The sequence below is a fragment of the Chiloscyllium punctatum genome, chromosome 12 (assembly GCF_047496795.1).
Source record: "Chiloscyllium punctatum isolate Juve2018m chromosome 12, sChiPun1.3, whole genome shotgun sequence".
Taxonomy (NCBI): domain Eukaryota; kingdom Metazoa; phylum Chordata; class Chondrichthyes; order Orectolobiformes; family Hemiscylliidae; genus Chiloscyllium; species Chiloscyllium punctatum.
The window spans coordinates 21,531,308-21,549,570 of NC_092750.1; the positions used below are offsets into that span (position 1 = coordinate 21,531,308).

The following is an 18,263-nucleotide window of genomic DNA, read 5'->3' on the forward strand; positions in this document are numbered from 1 at the left end:
GTCTTCTGAAGCATGTCAAGCTATTTCTTCTCATTAGTGGAGGATTTCACACTCTGTCTTCGTATTTATTTCTCTCAAACAGCATTCTATCTGACCAGAGCATTACACAGTTTGTATCAATGACCTGAATGCAAATGCAACTGGTTGTCCTTGTTGCACAAGGGTTCTTCCATATCCTGTTTCATTTCCATCACATCACAGGGTGATCCCACCAGCACTGGCATTGTAATCACAAGTTGTTTGATTCCAGTGAAAGCTGCTTCTTGTTCTGTGTACCAACAATTTGCTCTCAAATTAGATGAGAAATCTGGTAAATAATTCACATCTGGCAAATCATTGTAGTGCTTTCACATCTGTTGCTTGACAGATCTCTGCTACAGCTCCCAGCTTGTCAGGATGTAGCCAAAGTCTGTCTGTACATGCCCAACAATGTTCATTATGTATATAACGTCAGGCTTCTTCAATTGCATCTCTTTTCTTATTCAGCTTGAAGTTCACCGGGCTAGAATTTGTCTAGCAATCACACCAAATTCTGTCATTTTCTGCAATGGCTTCTTCCATTGTGTCTCCAAATCCATAGACTAGCAGAATGTCTGTAATAGTTTTGACTACAGGAAGATCACTGACTATCTTGCATTAATACTCTTCTAGAGTTATAGAAGTAGCAGGGAGAAAGTGAGGACTGCTGATGCTGAAGATCAGAGCTTAGAAATGTGTTGCTGGAAAAGCACAGCAGGTCAGGCAGCATCAAAGGAACAGGAGAATTGATGTTTCGGGTAAAAGCCCTTCTTCAGGAATTCCTGCTGCGCTTTTCCAGCAACACATTTTTAAGTTATAGAAGTAGCAACCAATATGCTTCACCATGTATATCTCCTAAATTGTGTCCAGAAAATAGTTAGTAAACTGGTACTTTCTTCCAGCTTTACTTGCCAGTCTTCGTTATTTGCATAGCAAAGAATGTAGTGAAGAGTTTAGACTTTGTAAGTTGTGGCAACATTTCTTCAATGAATAGCATAGGGTAGCACGATCCCTTCAAATCTTTATAGAGACCCCATGGGTTTTTGGATCAATCCAGTCTGTGGGAGTTGCCACTCTCTTGATGTTTCCCTTCTTTTCCAATTCTTCTATCCTGTCTATTAGACTTGTCTTGAGGGCAGAGGGAACTCCCCCTGGCTGATGCTGCATTCGTCTCACACTATCACTTATTTTGGGATAATATTCACCAGGAAGACAACCAAGATTTGTAAAAATATCTTTGTAATCCTTCAGGATCTGTCAATGCTTAGTGACCTGCAAAGCACTGTGAATCTCTTCTAGCATATTTTGAATGACTAGACCTCTTTTTATTTGCTTCAGCAGATAAGTGGATTTTGCTTAACATCTATTATCTGCAACTCCAGATTTTTATCCTTCCCATTGCATTGGGCTCTTGTTTTATTTTTCCACTTGGGATGAGTACTGATCCATCACAGAGCCTCAACCTTATCTTTGAAGGGTTCATTTTCAGCAATGTTCTCAATTTCACACACATCTGTGAAGTTTATAATACTGCATGAAGTCCTTATATCTTCTGACCATCACAGTAACTCAGTACTCATCTTGGTAGTCGCCGTTCTAACAGTCTCAAACCATCAGTGATGGTGCCAGCAACTGTCTTCTTTCGCATTCTTCCAGATAAGTACTTGTGGGCAAAGTGATGCAGCTTTTCTGCAGTTAGAAGACTGTATTCCTCATGCTGTATATGTTTTGTTTTATTTAGATGATGTCCTTCACTATATTTACATTCTGCACTCTAGCCTTGGTCTTCTGCTTGCTTTTCTGCAAATATTTCTTCCTTTTTTCCTCACAGGATTACAGCCTCTGTGTGGAGTTTGCACATCCTCCCTGTGTCTGCGTGGGTTTCCTCCAGGTGCTCTGGTTTTCTCTGTACAGTCTAAAGTTGTACAGGTTAAGTGGATTGACCTTGCTAAATTGCCCATAGTGTCCAGGGTTGCGCAGGCTAGGCTAGTAATGGGAAATGCAGGTTTACAAGATAAGGTAAGGGGGTGAGTCTGGGCGGGATGCTGTTTGGAGGGGGTGTGTGGACTTGATGGGCCAAATGGCCTGCTTCCACATTGTAGGGATTCCGTGAATCTATGACGTTGTTCTCCTTTAGCCTGGAATGTCTCTCAGCATATTAGAAAACTACTTCATTTCTTTCATAATGTGCTTTAGCTAATGATTGACACTCTCAGAGCTTCTGCACATGTTGATAGCATTCTTGCTCATAATTTTCTACCTTCTTCGCAAATATGCTCCCCATAGTATCATCATGTTAAGATGATACTATTTCTGATGATAATTTTTCACTTGTCTACACGCACAGGATTCAGCTAGCTGTATCATGCAATCATGTTCTGATTAATTATCTCCCTCTCCCCTTAAGCTTAGATGTTGAAAAACTACTCTTCATAAGTACATTGCTATGAGGTTCAAACAGCATCTTCAAACCCTATAAAATCTCTTCTGTCTAGCCTTTCTATTCTTCAGTAGGCTTTAATGCAGTTTGTAGCATTCGTTTCCTAGCACCAAAGCGCCAGGGACCTGGGTTCAATTCCAACCTCAGGTGACTGTCTGTGGAGTTCTCCCCTGTTTGTGGGTTTCCTCTGGGTACTCCAGTTTCCTCCCAGTCCAAAGATGTGCAGGTTAGGTGAATTGGTCATGCTAAAGTGCCCATAATGTTTGGGGATGTGCAGGTTAGGTGCATTAGTCAGGGGTAAATATAGTTTAAGAGGGTAGGGGAATGGGTCTGGGTGGGTTACCTTTGGAGGATCGGTGTGAACTTTTTGGGCCGAGTGGCCTGTTTCCACACTGTAGTAATTCTAATTCTAAATTCTTGATAGCAGATTTGCACTCTTCTTTGCTCAGGTTGTTGAATGAATTTGAGAGCTGTTTTGTAGTTTTGTCACTGAGAGTGGAAAAGGTTCAATTTCTGTCTCATATCCCTTCACTTCTATAGCAGCAGGAAATGGAAAGTTTTAAGTCATTTTCTGTCACGCTGCAATTCAAAGTTGCAGATTTTAAAAAACTTTTTCTTTGTGGTTTCTTTCAATAGCTGGCTCTCCTACAGCTCCGTAAATCCATATATTTTCAGCTGCATCACAGCGACAGCATGTTTTAATTTATGTTTGTTTAATGGTTGGCACACACTGCACTCAGATACTTAACAGCACAGATAAAGATTTCATGAATATGACAAGGCAGCCAGTACACCAAGAGTACAATTGCACTTCTCTAATCATTATCTTGCTCAAAGTATAGAAAATGCTGCACACAAAAGTTCATCTCGATTCTAACCTCCAATTTTAACTTTGGGTGAGTGTTTAATAAGGGGAATCATCAGATTCATCTCAAATCATACATAAATGGTCCAAGCTGTTTTTAATACCTGGTTCCCATTTAAATACACCAGTCCTGATTTTCATCCCAAAGCTGGCTCCAAAGAAGTGAGGCTGGTGGGTAGGGCAAGTGTGGCAGGAAGATGCTTCAGAAAGAAAGTATGTGCATTGGAGAGGGATACTGAGGGAATCAGAGTGAGGGAAGAGAGGGGAAGCCAAGGTTGACTTCTGCACCTATAATGTAATAAGCAAATATACCTTCTGAGGGACTCATCTGGCTTGCTGCACCAGGCCTTACCGTCAAAATATTACAAGGATTTGAATGGCTTCATCAGACCCCCATATTCAAGTTTGAAAACAGGCTTGTGGTTCATAGTACGTCTAGATCACTCCCCCAACTGTTTATTTATTTTTATTGCAAAATATACTTTATTCGTTAAAATTTCTTAATGTATGCACATAGGCACTAGAGTGGTTCTAGACAATCTTTGCATATCAAAAAAAAACAAATCTTGAGTCTGACATTCCCTGCTGTTTCAAAGGCCAAAGGCATTTCTTACTTATAATGTACACTATTTACATATATTTACATTTCAGCTAACAAGAGGGTCTGACAACAGAACAGACCCCCATTGTACTTTGGCAGAAATAACGTAGATGGTGGTCTTTCCCCACTGCCACACTGTTGACACTTTAACCCTTTGCAATTCTGGTCTTGTTGGAAACAGGTGAGTAATATCTGAGTTTAGGAACTACTTCATGATTTTACATGTGGGGTTTTACTTCCAGGCATCCTTGGAATATCCTGCCTCTCCAGCTTTGACAGCTTCATGCAGAGTGCAGAATAAAGATAAAAGTTGTTTGAAACTAAACAATCCAAGTGCTTTGAAGTCAAACTGATGAACAAAAGAAAACTTGTTTATATCTGGCTGTCAATAATCCTCAGGATGTCATAGAAAATGCCTGAGCTTCCTAGATACTGTCTTCAAGTTGATAAGATAAGAGTCTGCCCCATTTCAATCCCTGTGTAAATAGTTTATCAGAAATCTACAAGCAAATGCTATCAAAAGGCAAACTAAATTGCCCCTCCCCCCCCCCAATCGATGCTGGGAGCCTCTCTTGAAATAAACAATCGTGCAATATATGCAATTATGCAGTTTATGTGTTACTATTTCTCTTCGTGACATGTAATTTCCCAGAGCTATTGGACATTGAATGGAACCATGGTATGATCTGCATTGTACTGCATTCAAAACAAAATCTTTCACTGTTCCTAGGTACATATGACAATAATAACTCAAATCAAATCAAATGAACATAACAAGCAATGTTTCATTTTTGTCACAGAGCAAGGCAACCAAATAGGTTAAAGGGGGGTAAGCTACCCAACTGGACTCGATGTGGGCCAGTGAAACAGCTTTTACTGTTTGCAGTAGATTTTGCTTGATCTCCACTGAGTTAAAGTGCAGTTCTGAGGGTGTTTGGCTCTTTCAGAGCATTGTTGTTGGTCAATTTTCTCTCATCCCCATTTTCACAAACCAAACAGACCAAAAGTAATTAATAAAACTATCAGGATACAAAAAGTCCAACTTGGAAGAAATTAAACGTGACCAAACATAATTTAAATCGTTCAGAACAAAAATATAACATTTTGAATAGAGACAAAATCAAACCTGGAGAGAAAAGGATTCGAAGTGAGTTGCTGTTATAATTCAAAAGTTAGCATTTTACAACTCCGTGTAACCCTTTTGCTATAAATTCTGTGTCCTATGGTCATGTTCCACAACGACCTGGTTAAGAGGCAGCCCCTGGAAAGGTAGTGGCTTCCAAATAAAACCTGTTGGACTATAACCTGGTGTTGTGTGATTTTTAACTTTGTCCACGCCTGTCCAACACCTGTACCTCCAAATCATTTTAAAAAGGAACAGAGAAAGAGAGAGGGATAGCTGCAGATGGACTTTGGGAATGTGGTGACACCATTGTTAAGCACGGGGATCCAGCAAGCAGCGTTACTGCCAGATAAACAATGGTAGACTCACAGAGAGCAGCAACACACGGGGCTGACAAACAGATGGCGAACATGGTGAGACTGAAGCAGATGAAGAGGCGGGGACACGGATCATGAGGCAAACACAAGCCAAGATAAAAGGCAGGATGGAAGAGACGGTGTTGTGTGGCTTTGTCTAGCTGTAGAAAAGGGTGCGAGCGGAGATATTGCCCAGGAGCTGGTGTCTGAAGACCGGTCTGTGGACTGATTCCTGACCCGGGCCAATGGTAATGATGGCTGACAGGCAGGTCCAATTTTATTGCGACCGTGTTTGAAAGTTAGGTTTCGGGGCATTCACGGAAGGTATTCTGACTTCACATGAAGGTATTCTGACCTCATAGTGAACTGAGGGCAGTGTAGCAGGATAAAGGGAGCAGGACACAGAACAAGATATCTAGGGGTCATCCGTAATTCCCCAGGGTGTTATTTTCATTTGACAAAGACAGGATCACTTCCCCCGCTGCCACTGCGCACTTTCTGAATATAAGCTGTGAACTGATTTGAATTTCCCTGACTCTGACCTTATAAATGTTGGCAGCTGTCTGAGGAGAACTCCTGGAGGAGAGAGTCAGTTTGGTGTCTGTGCAAAGAGCCCGCTAATCCTCCGACCGAGTGATTGCCTGTCACCCGGAGAGGCTGCCGCCAGCAGATGAAGGAAGCGATTAGGAAAAGATGAAGAAAGAGAGGTGCCAGGAAGGCAAGATGATAACCAGGGAGAGATACTGCCCCGAGGAGCAGGACTGGAAAGAAACTCCAGGCAGCAAATTCTCTCGCACTGTGAAGAAACACCAGCATAAACACAACCTGAAGCACAGATATGCGATCCTGCAGACAGTGGGCAGGGGAGCCTATGGCAAAGTCCAGAAAGCGCTGGAGACTGCGACCGGCCGGACGGTAAGTGCTAATCTCACTAAATTAATCTGTGTACAATGTAGAGGTAACATTTCTTACAATTGCCTTAAACTGCACGGCTTTTCCGGTTATTTGAAAGGATCAGCGAGGGATACTTCCATACTGGAGTTTTGTGGAGTTGGATTTCCATTAATTGTTTAAAGATCCACGTGTGGCTTCAGAAGTTATAGCAAGTCCAAAAAAAACCTGGCAGACCAATGGGAGTACTGACAGCACACATTTTTTAGGGAGGGACAGTGGAAGCAGCGAGGTACCTGGGATGCATGTTTCCTAATATATATGCAAATATGTGTAATCTCGTTTCCAAAAGTTGCCACGCAAGTGAACTGGACTTGGTATAGCAGAGTAAGAGGACTCGAACCATGCCCAGGATGTTATTCACAGTTGTTTTTTGATTACACCTCTGTGGAGGAAGGGCACAGCACAGTGTGACATCATCGTTGTCATTTGTATCCTCACATCCAAACTTGAAAGTTAATGTCCCAAACTGAACTTGATCTCCCTTCACTTTCTGGATCTCTGTTTGTACTTATATGTGCATAGCCTTGCCACTTCTACCTCCTCCCCATTCCCCCACACTGTTGGAGTACAATGCTGGGTGTTTTTGATACTTTGTGCATGAGTGCATTTAAGATTGTTAGCTTCATTGTTGCAAAGCTCCGCCTCAGTCACACTTTATGTGCAAAAACTGGGTGCCTACTCCCACCTCCCAGCAGACACTGGGGAAGATACCCTCTGAGAGGTGGTTCCAGTGTAGTGACAGCAGGGCTGGGAATGATCATGGTGACTAAGGAATTGGAAAGAGTTCTGCAGCCTCCAAGATTAATACTTTCTGGTAGTGGGTGAAGGATAAAGGTGATAGCATTTAACAGTGGCCCATACATGTCAAAATATTAACGCCCGTTTTACACTCAGCATTTTACACACGACAGGTTCTACCTCTTCATAACTGCAAGCTAATTTACAAACTTGGGATTGTTACCAAGACCAAACTTCACCCACACAATGTGGGTAATGACCAGCAGCTATGGAATTCAAGCCAATTTTGCCCACACTTCTCTAACATTTGTAAGGTTCAGCTGTCACTTCAGCTGAATGCAACTCATTCAGCACGGATTAGTTGCATTGCATTTTATCTATATTAGGGTGGATTATGGGGTTGAGAACAAGTCTGGTTTAGAGAGTTAGCAAGGAATGTACCAGTGTGGTGATAGGTGGTGAAAAGCAAATAAACTTTAACCTGAGCATGGGTAAAAGAGAAGCCTTGTTTGCTTTTCCTGCCTTTTTTAAAAGTACATCGATGCCATTAGAACTAACAATAAAAGTACTGGAAAACAATTCTATATCCAGACACAATCATGCATTAGTCTATGTCAGCTCTGCACAATTTTCAAATGAAATGTGGGTGTTCAATAATTACTCAGTGACTCCAATATTCATTTTCATAATTAGAATATATTTCCATTAATAGTTGCAGATCAAGTCAGTCATTTATTATTCAACATAATTAATTGAAAATCAATACAGTGAGCACAAACTATTAAAAAGATTTGAATAGAAAGGTACATGGACTTTTTTTTGGGATGAGCTTGATTTTGGACTAACTTACGATAAGTTTGCTTTCAATCTGAATGATTTAAGACATTACAACTCATCCAATTACTACTCGCAGGGTTAACACTGTCTACATTCCAGAACTCGTTGATACTCCATTTCGCACCAACGATTTCAGCATTTCCTTTTGCCTTGCCCAATCTACTAGATGTTGTTCACATTTATTTTCAGGATAGATCATATTTGACTAAACTATAAGGAATATTTGACTACATCTATGGTGATGGCAAGAGCAGGCAGCTTGAGATGTCCCGGTGAGCAGGCAAGAGCAGAGGAGATTGAGCCTTTGAAGGGAGTGTGAGCCTTTCATGGTTAAGCACTCAAGACTGTTTGAATTTTTAACTTTATTTTTCTAGTTTATACTAAGAAGGACTACAAAGTTTAATTTTTAACTCTGTTTCTTTATTTTTATACTTTGTACCTACAATGGCACCAGGAATGGCAACATTTCACTTTTCACTGAAATTATGTACTTCTGTACTTGAGCACACATGGCAATAAAATCTAATTCTAATTCTAAATCCTGCTTTATCCGAGGAGACAGCAGTGGAGCCTTTCTTTGAACTGCAACATTTTTTTGCTGATAACGGATCCCCCAAAGACAAGTTACAAGACTTTGGATCCACCAATGATGAATGAATGGTTCTATATGTTTAAGGCAGGAGGTGGAGGTGTAGAAGTGACATTAAAGATGTTGATGGGACCAAGACTTGTGCTTCAGAACTTGTCACATCTTCAGCTGCACTATTTCAGTACAGCTACAACATTGGCATTTACCCAGAAATGTGGGAAATTGCCTAGGTATATCCTATCCACAAACAATGTAGGGAAAATCCAAACTGGCCAAGTGCCACCCCATTAGTCTATTCTCAATCTTCAGCAAAGTCATGGAAATAGCTATTGACAGTGCTTTAAAATAGCATATCCTCAGCAATGACTTGCTCACTGATGATCAGTTTTGGTACTGCAGGGTCTGACCTTAATATAGCCTAGCTTCAAATATGGATGGAAACTTTGAACTCAAGGTGAGATGAGAGTGATTAGTCTTGACATCAAAGGAGTCATTGACCTGAATGTAGCATCAAGGAGTCCTAGCAAAACTGCAGTCAATGGAAATGAGGGAAAAAACCCACCACTGTTTGGAGTCATACCTAGCACAAAGAATTGTGGTTGTTGGGGGTCAATCATCACAGCTCCAGGACTCCTTTGCAGGAATTCCTCAGGGTAGTGTCCTAGACTAGCATCTTCAACTGCTTCATCAATGACCTTCCCTCCATCATAAGACTGGAAATGGGATGTTCACTACTGATTGTGCGATGCTTCACAACAATCAGAACTCCTCAGATACTGAAGCAGTTCATGTCCATATGCAACAAGAGTGAACAACATTCAAGCTTGGGCTCATGAATAGCAAGTGACATTTGTACCACACAAGTACTAGGCAATGAAAATCTTCAACAAAAGAAAATCAAGTATTGCCCCCTGACATTGAATGGCACTACCATCACTGAATCCTTCACAATGAACATCTTAGGGAGTTGCTACTGACCAGAAACAGTACTGGATCAGCCATATATACCATGGCTACAACAGCAGGTACGAATTTTTTTGCGATTAATTCACCTATGCTGATCCCCAAAGCTTGCCAATTACCTACAAGGCCCAAGTAAGAAAAGTGATGGACTATTCCCCCCTTGCTTCAATGAATGTAGCTCCAAGAGAGCTCAATAAACTTCACGCAATCCAGCAGAAAATTCCATCTGCCACCATCAGCATTAACTCTTGCCATCACTGTTGCACCGTGAAAGAAATGTGTACCAAATTAAACAATGCACTGCAACAAATCATCAAGGCTCATTCAATGGCGCCTTCTAAACTTGTGAACTGGACCGTCTAGAAGGATAAGTGAAGCACGTGCATTATAACACCACCATTTGTTTGTGCTGCAAGCCATACATCAACTTGATTTGGAACTTTTATTCACTAATGAGATATGGCTGTCAATAGATGAGCCAGCATTTACTGGCCATTTAGTTGACCTTCAGAAGGTTGAAATGAGCTGCCTTCTTGAACTGCTGCAGCCCAATGCTGTTCGGAAGAGAATTCCATGATTCTAGGCATAAATTAGGAGTTCTGAAGAAGGGTCACTGGATCCAAAAGGTTAACTCTTTTCTCTCCATAGATGCTGCCAGAGCGGCTGAGTTTTTCCAGCAATTTTTGTTTTTCTCTCTAATTTCCAGCATCATCAGCTCTTTGGTTTTTGGTTCAGAGCGTGATGGAATATTCCCCATTTGTCTGGGTGTGTGTAGCTCCAACAACACTCAAAACATTTCACATCATCTAGGACAAGATTAGAGTGGTGCTGGAAAAGCACAGAAGGTCAGGCAGCATCCAAGGAGCAGGAAAATCGACATTTCGGGCAAAAGCCCTTCATCAGGAATAGAGCTGTATTCCTGAGAAGGGCTTTTGCCTGAAACATCGATTTACCTCCTCCTCGGATGCTTCCTGACTGTTGTGCTTTTCCAGCACCAGTTTAATCTAGTCTCTGGTTTCCAGCATCTGTAGTCCTTGTTTTTACCTTCTAGGACAAAGCAGCCAGCAGGACTGGCACCACAATTGCAAATATTTAGTCACTCCATCACGGATGCTATCTACAAGATGCACTGCAGAAGTTTGTCAAAGATCTTTAGAAAGTGCCTTCTAAATCCACAACCAATTCCACCTAGAAGGATAAGGGCAGCAGATTAATGGGAATACCAGTACCTGCAAGATCTCCTCCAAGTCATTCATCATGCTTACTTAAAAATATATTGCTGTTACTTCAGTATTGTTGGTTCAAAAACCTGTAATTCTCTTTCTAACAACACAGAACTACTTATATGCTAAATGGTAGAAGCACCAAGCTATAAATAGAGCTAACTTACCCCACAATAAACAGATCCAATCAAAACTGTACTGTACTGCTATATTAACAGGACTTTTAGAATGGTTTTTCCTTGATTTCCACTGACCACAGTTTTGATAGGGTTGCTTGGTGCCAAACTTCATCAAAATTATTCATGTTATGAAAAAAAGAGTGGATCGGTATTCTGGCCACTGGAGTTTAGAAGAATATGGGGATCTCATAAAAACCTAAAGATCAGGACTATAAAGTGTAAACACAGGAAGGATGTTCCAAATGACCAAACAGTCCAGAATCAGGAGTTACAGTCTAAGAATGTGGGGATGGCCATTTAGGACTCAAATGAAGAGTCTCTTCACTCAGAGGGTGGTGAACCTGTGTAATTCTCTGCCTCAGAAGGTGGTTGAGGGTAAAACATTGAATGTTTTCAATAAGGAGTTAGAGTTCTTGGGGCCTAGGGATTAAAGGGTAGGTGGGAAAGTGGGAACAGACTACTGAGTTGGATGAATAGCCATGATCATATTGAATAGCAGAGCAGACTCAACATGGTGAATGGCCTAATCCTGCTCCTATTTTCTATGTTTCTGTGTTAAAATACTGTTTTTCCTGTATGTGATTTCTAATGGGGTGGAGTACATGAACTTGAATTAATAGTTCCAATTATTTCCATAGTTTTGGGATTATGGGGTTAATTTAAAAAAAATCAAAGATCTGTAGATGCTGGAAATCAAAAGAAAAAACAGAAATTGCTAGAAAAAGTCAGCAGGTTTGGCTGCATCTTCTGAAGAAGGGTCACTGAACTCTCCTTTCTCTCCACAGATGCTGGCAGACCAGCTGACATTTTCCAGAAATTTCTGTTTTTGTCAGGGGTTAATTACTTATTTTACTAATTGGCTTCAATTAGAATTACCTGACCACCTGACCCAACTGCTTATCTTTAGCCAAATGCATACAACAGAATTTCCAAAACTTTACTACAAAAAAAATTGTGCTCAAGCTACCATTTTTCTTCAAAGTATTATGACTTAACTGGAAATAGTCAAAAGAAAATTGAATTGAAGTTGCAGTATTTCTACAGATAAATATGACTGGTATATTTATGTTAATTTAGTTGAACAAGAATTGATCATGGCTACTTCAACCTCAGTAAAGGAGACAAGTTAGATTCAGGTAATCACAAACCTCTTTTCAAAGTCATAGCATGCGTGCTTAGTAGCTTCTCAGATTTACAGAACTCAGCTACATTCTCAGTGCCAGACAGTCTCTGCACGTTGGTGCTTTCAACCGGGACAATAACATGAGTGAATATTTCTGGCCTGTTGTCAGTTTCCATACTTCTATACAAGGTTAATTTGCACGGGAACTGCATTCCTCACATTTCCTCAGACAATATTACGTTATTTTTGGAAACTGTATTCCAGTAAAATTTGCTAAAAATGTATCAGGGATGGGGATCTTTCCAGATTTGTTTTAATGACTTTGGATTGAAGCCAATATTTGCAGGCTGCCAGCCTGTCTCAGGACTGATTATCTTTTGTAATTTCAATTCTCAGAGACTGATATTTTCTCCAGCTCTGTCTTTTTCCAACACCCTCAATCTTTGTGGTTAGAATTGTTTCCAACTTCCGGCTGGTTGCTATTATTTGCAACTTAACTCCCCAGGACAGGAATCCCTAGAAATTTTATTCTTAATGGCTAATATATCTCACCAGACTGCTGTGAAAGCTAAGACTTCTTAATCTCCTTTATTGGAGCAATGGGCTTATAGATTTTGCCACACAGCACCCTTTTACAACCAATGGCATTCCCTCCATCCAACTCCATCCTTCTGTCTCAACCTCCAAGCTCTTATCCATTCCATATGATCTCCAATTGTCTGATCTCCAGGCTCCTTACACCCCTCCTCCCATCCTTCGTGCACTTGATGCTCCCAAAATTGGGCTTAGTTGCACTATCAGCCACTCCTCCTTACAGTCTGAGATTTTGCAGCTGGTAGCATTTCCTGACCTATCCTATCCTAGTGCTTCCTTCCAAATTTGTTCTTAGGGCTTCCATCTTTCCCAACCTGTGCTCAAAACTTGTAACTTCTCATAACTCTATCTCTAGCTTGCTACTGTTTAAAATCTTAAGCACAAGAGAGGGATGATTTCTTCTCCTAGTTTTCTCCACCTAGAGGCAGCCATTTTCCTTTTTCTCCATCTGGGCTCCATTACACTGTCATCTTATAGCTAGTGATATAATATTGTTGCTACTGAGGTACACTGCTAGGAATGTGAAATGTGTATGGTTACACCAAAACCTCAATTATCTGTTGTTCCATTATTCACACTAGAATTTTTCACAACAATTTTCATGGCACTTAGTAGACCAGCAGGAGTTGGACCTCCGTTTTCAATAAGTTAGTTGGTGTGCAGTTAAGTATTTTAAATTGATTTTTCACAGACTGTAGTCTGTTGATCCAATTGGATTCGTATTTGTAATCAGTATACTCATTCTCTGTTGTAAGTTATATCAATGGCATTTTGTTTCAAGTTCAGACGCAGCAAGACTCAGAGTTTCAAAATTGAGCTGTGATGGGAGAAATTTTAAAATACAAAGTTAAAAATATAGCACAAAATATTATTGACAATACATGAAGTGGATTGGTTTGAGTGAATTTCCCTCCTATAGTATCACAGAATGGTCTAAGCTAATGACAATAAAAGAGAGAAAGACCTGCATTTGTATGATGTTTCTTTACAACCTTCAAATGTTTCAAAGTACTTTTGAAGTATAGTCACTGTTGTAAAGTAGGAAACATGGCAGGCAATTTGTGCACAGCAACTACCATACTCTGAATATGACAACGACCAAAAAGCGATTCAGGAAAAAATATTGACAATGATTCTGGGAAGAACTCTCTGGCTGTTTATTCAAAACTGTGCCAAGTAATCATGTTCATCCACTCAAGTGAGGCCTCAGTTAATACCTCATCTGAAAGATGGAACCTCTGACAGCGCAGTACTGCCTCAGTACTGCACTAGCTTAAACCTAGAGGGTTAGAGATGAGGGTGTTGCCAACTGAAACATGGCTGACAATCAAAGAGTGAATCTCTTTCTGCAGAATGCTGTGATCCATATTTGTAGCCCAATCAAATGACAGGAATGCACTTCCATTGAGAAAATGAGCCAGGTCAACTCTCACTACAGGTGTAGCAAGCCTACATATCAGTCCAGCACATGCCATTTCTCCCACAGTCAGAAATAAGGATATAAAGTACACACAATAATGGTGTACCTACAAGCTTAAGTTTTGTTTTACAGCAGACTCAGTAAACTTATGAAAACTTTCTGTTGTGACCACAAGAAAAGTTACAGGAGAAAATCATAACCAATTTAACTATGTTATACTGCAGTTGTAGCATCTAATATAGTTATTCAGTTTTTCCTCTCAATCCCCATCCAATTCCTGTGCTTAATTCGTCAGGCTCCAAACGTGTGCAAGTTTGTGGGCATTGCACAATCAAATTGGTAAGCACCCACACTTTGTGGAAATCACCGTGCATGTAAAAGTTTTTTTTTAAAAAACTGTTCCAGACAGATGCTGAAGTTATGTAACTGTGGCTTGCTGCTAAACAAATTTAACATATTTTCCATTTAACTGCAGCAAACCTCCCTGTAGAGACAGCTCTTGCATGGAGTGTGGTAAAAGTGTGGTTAGTTACAGAAGAAAAACCTTCAGCTACCTAAACTCTGGTAAAGAGTTACATATTTTAGGTAGTTTTGAAAATGTTTCACATACAACTTCATGTCAAATTTTGTGCATAGGCATGCATTTGTTGCGTGTATAGTTCTGTGTTTGATGACAATATAATTAAGTGCATGTGGTTTTAAGTTACTGAACTAGTAATCTGGAGATTTGGACTAATAACCCAAACAATATGAATTAAATTACACCATGTTATATGGAGAGCTTGAATTCATTATTTCCTTAAAATAACATGGTAAATAAAATGCTGTCAGTGAGCAAAAATGATCATGAAGCTAATGGATATGATAAAAAAAATCAACTGGTTCACTAAGATGGGAAGGAAATTTGCTGTCCTTACACTGTATTGTCAATATGTAACTTGATATCATTCATTGCTGATTCTGGCTCTGTCAAAATGTGATTCCAATCCCACACAAATGTAATTGGTCCTAATTACCAAGTAAAGTGACTTAGTAAGATGAATAGTTGTATCAACTTCCAAGTGCTTTAGCCATACAGAATGCAACAGTCAGCAAGAAAATTTATCATCACCTTTTCAGGACAATGTTACCACCAGGTGAGGAAGAGGAATTGGTTCCCTATTTAAACATCTCTTGGATGGTTGCAACAATTGTGTTTCCATATAATTTTTCACATGCAGTTATCATACTTTAATTAATATGTAACTAAATGGATATAGTTATATAGAGTCAGAGAGTTGTACAGCATAGAAACAGACCCTTTGGTCCAACTTGTCCACATTGACAAGACATCCTAATCTGACCTAGTCCCATTTGCCAGCATTTGGCCAATATCTCTCTAACCCTTCCTGTTCATATATCCATCCAGATGCTTTTTAATGTTGTAATTGTACCTGCCTCTACTATGTTCTTTGGCAGCTTGTTCCATACATGCACCACCCTCTGCATGAAAAGGTTACCCCTAAGGCCCCTTTTAAATCTTTCCCCTCTCACCTTAAACCTATGCTGTCTAGTTTTGGACTCCCCTACCCCAGGAAAGAGACCTTGACTATTGATCCTATACATGCCCCTCATGATTTTATAAACCTCTATAAGGTCACAACTCAGCCTCTGACACTCCAGGGAGAAAAGCCCCATCCTATTCAACCTCTCCCTATAGCTTAAACCCTCCAGTCCCAGCAACATCATTGTAAACCTTTTCTGCATCCGCTCAAGTTTAACAACATCATTCCTATTGAAGAGCAAACAGAAATGTATTCAGTATTCTAAAAGTGGCTTCACCAATGTCCTGTTCAGCCACAACATGATGTCCCAACTCCTATAGTCAATATTCTGACCAATGAAGACAAGCATGCCAAACACCTTCTTTGCCTGTCTACCTGCAACTCTACTTTCAAGGAACTATGCTCCTGCACCCCTTGGTCTCTTTGTTTGGCAACACTTCCCAGGTTCCTACCATGAACTGTATAAGTACTGCCATGGTTTAACTTACCAAAATGCAACACCTCACATTTACCTAAGTTAAACTCCATCCACCACTCCTCAGTCCATTGACCTGTCTGAGATCATCAGTGTCCGCTATTCCACCTGCTTTGGTGCCATCCACAAACTTACGAACCATACCTTCTGTATTATCATCCAAATCATTTATATAAATGATAAACATCAGTGGACACAGCACTGAACTTTGTGGCACACTGCTGGTCACAGGTTTTCAGTCTGATCAAAAACCTCTACCGTCACCCTCTGTCTCCGATCTTCAAGCCAGTTTTCTATCTAATGAATACAAGCTGCCCCTGAATCCCATGTGATCTAATGTTACTAACCAGTCTACCATGCAGAACCTTGTCGAACCTTTACTGAAGTCCATATAGACCGCCTCTACCACTCTGCCTTCATCTTTGTCACCACTTCAAGAAACTCAATCAAGTTAATAACACATGACTTCCCGTGTACAAAGCCATGTTGACTATTCCTAATCAGTCCTTGCCTTTGCAAATGCATGTAAATCCTGCCCCTTAGAATCCTCTCCAACAACTTACCCATCACTGACACAAGGGTCACCGGTCTATAGTTTCCTGACTTTTCCTTTCTTAAATAATGGCACTACATTGGTCAATCTAAGTCTTCTGGTAGAATTCATTTATATATTCTTAAATTTGCTTTATTGTCCTTCTAACCACAAGTAACTTTTCTTCTCCCAATTTGTAAATTTATTATACAAGTGTGAATTAAAGAAGATATGTAAAATTTCTTGACACTGACTTAGTTGGGTGTTTTGACTCTCTAGATAACATGGTAATCCCAATTCAGTCAGTTTAGTTGAACAAATCTCTGGACTTGTCTAAATCTGTGGTGAGGTGATCACAGCAGCCAAATCAGTATTTGTCCTTTTTAAAAACATTTTTAGTCCATGAAGCGCCTCAAGTTAACAATCAGATGATGGAAGTTGATTCCACTTTTTGCTATGATGATAATAACTAGGGCTAGTAGTAAATGTTTGTCTTGCCAACAATGCCCGCATCCTCAGTGATTCCTTAAAGGAAAAGACCTTCCAGTTTATGTCATTTATAAAATTAACGGTCTGGTGAAATGGACATATTTGCCTCCCACCTTTACATGTTCACTGGTGAAAAATGATTAGAAATGTACTGAACAAATTTTTGAACAGTTGAAGTCAAAATTCTTTCACATCAATGAGTTTGTTGGCTATGTGTGAGTTAATTTAAAAAATTGAAATTGGTGCAAATTCCTTAGTTTGTTATTATTCCATGCTTTCTTTTGACTCCACAGAGTAATGATCATCTTTATCAAAATAACTAATGATTTTAAAGGGGAGTTAAAATTGAGGTTCATCAGTATTTGTTCAAAATTTTGTGATCTAAGACCCTTTGTTCACTGAGTTCTTTTGCAAATGTTGATATTCTTGGTGAAAGCCATCAGCAAAACTTAATATATAACTTATTACTGTTGAGCAATTCCATGGACCACGTGATGATTACAGTAGTACACATATTGCTTCTCTGCCACCAAACTAAGAACACCAGAATTTTTTAGAAGTGAAAATACAACTAGAACAAAAAGTAATTTTGTTTCTTTTTAAAGATTGGCCTCACCCGCCATCTTTCTCATGTTACCATTCAATACCTTTTTCCAGAAAAGCACTGTATTGTCTTTATTGAATTTTTCAGCCTGTTTGGATGACATTCTCTGAAACTTTTCATTATATCTGTTAGCTGCTGGATGAAAAGGTTTCACATTCTTTCTTAAACTTTCCAAATGTTTAACAGGTATTCCTGCAGAACAATGTTATCAAATTCTTTCGTAATTTTGAAAACTTCAAAGTGATCATTTTGTTTTACTTAAATAAATGGCTTGTTAATTTTAATTACACACAAAAACCATGCTTTATTGGCAAACATAGTTTCAAATGATAAATAATATAATTTATCATATTTGACAAGCTTTAAATAAGACAAATTGTAAATGTGTGATGCACTTCCAACAGTGTACCTTCTTTCATAAAGTTTACAGCATTTTGCTAGAAATGAGCACCTTACTATGAGAGTTTTGCACAGACACAAATATGAATCAGTAATGACTTCTGTAGTGAAATAATTAAAATTGAGACCAGAACAGACTAACCTCTCACCTTGCAATTTGAATGATTTCCTTTTTCACCTGAGTTAGCAACGTAACC

At 39.7% G+C, this 18,263-nt stretch overlaps 1 protein-coding gene across 1 annotated transcript in view; it reads left to right on the forward strand.

Moving 5' to 3' along the window:
• The first annotated feature begins 6,096 nt into the window (after positions 1–6,096).
• The window catches only part of LOC140483675 (NUAK family SNF1-like kinase 1), a 38,838-nt gene continuing 26,671 nt past the window's right edge, over positions 6,097–18,263 (forward strand). Inside the window, exon 1 of the mRNA XM_072582043.1 lies at positions 6,097–6,318. Within this exon, the coding sequence (XP_072438144.1) occupies positions 6,097–6,318 (222 nt within the window). The remainder of the gene's footprint in view (positions 6,319–18,263) is intronic.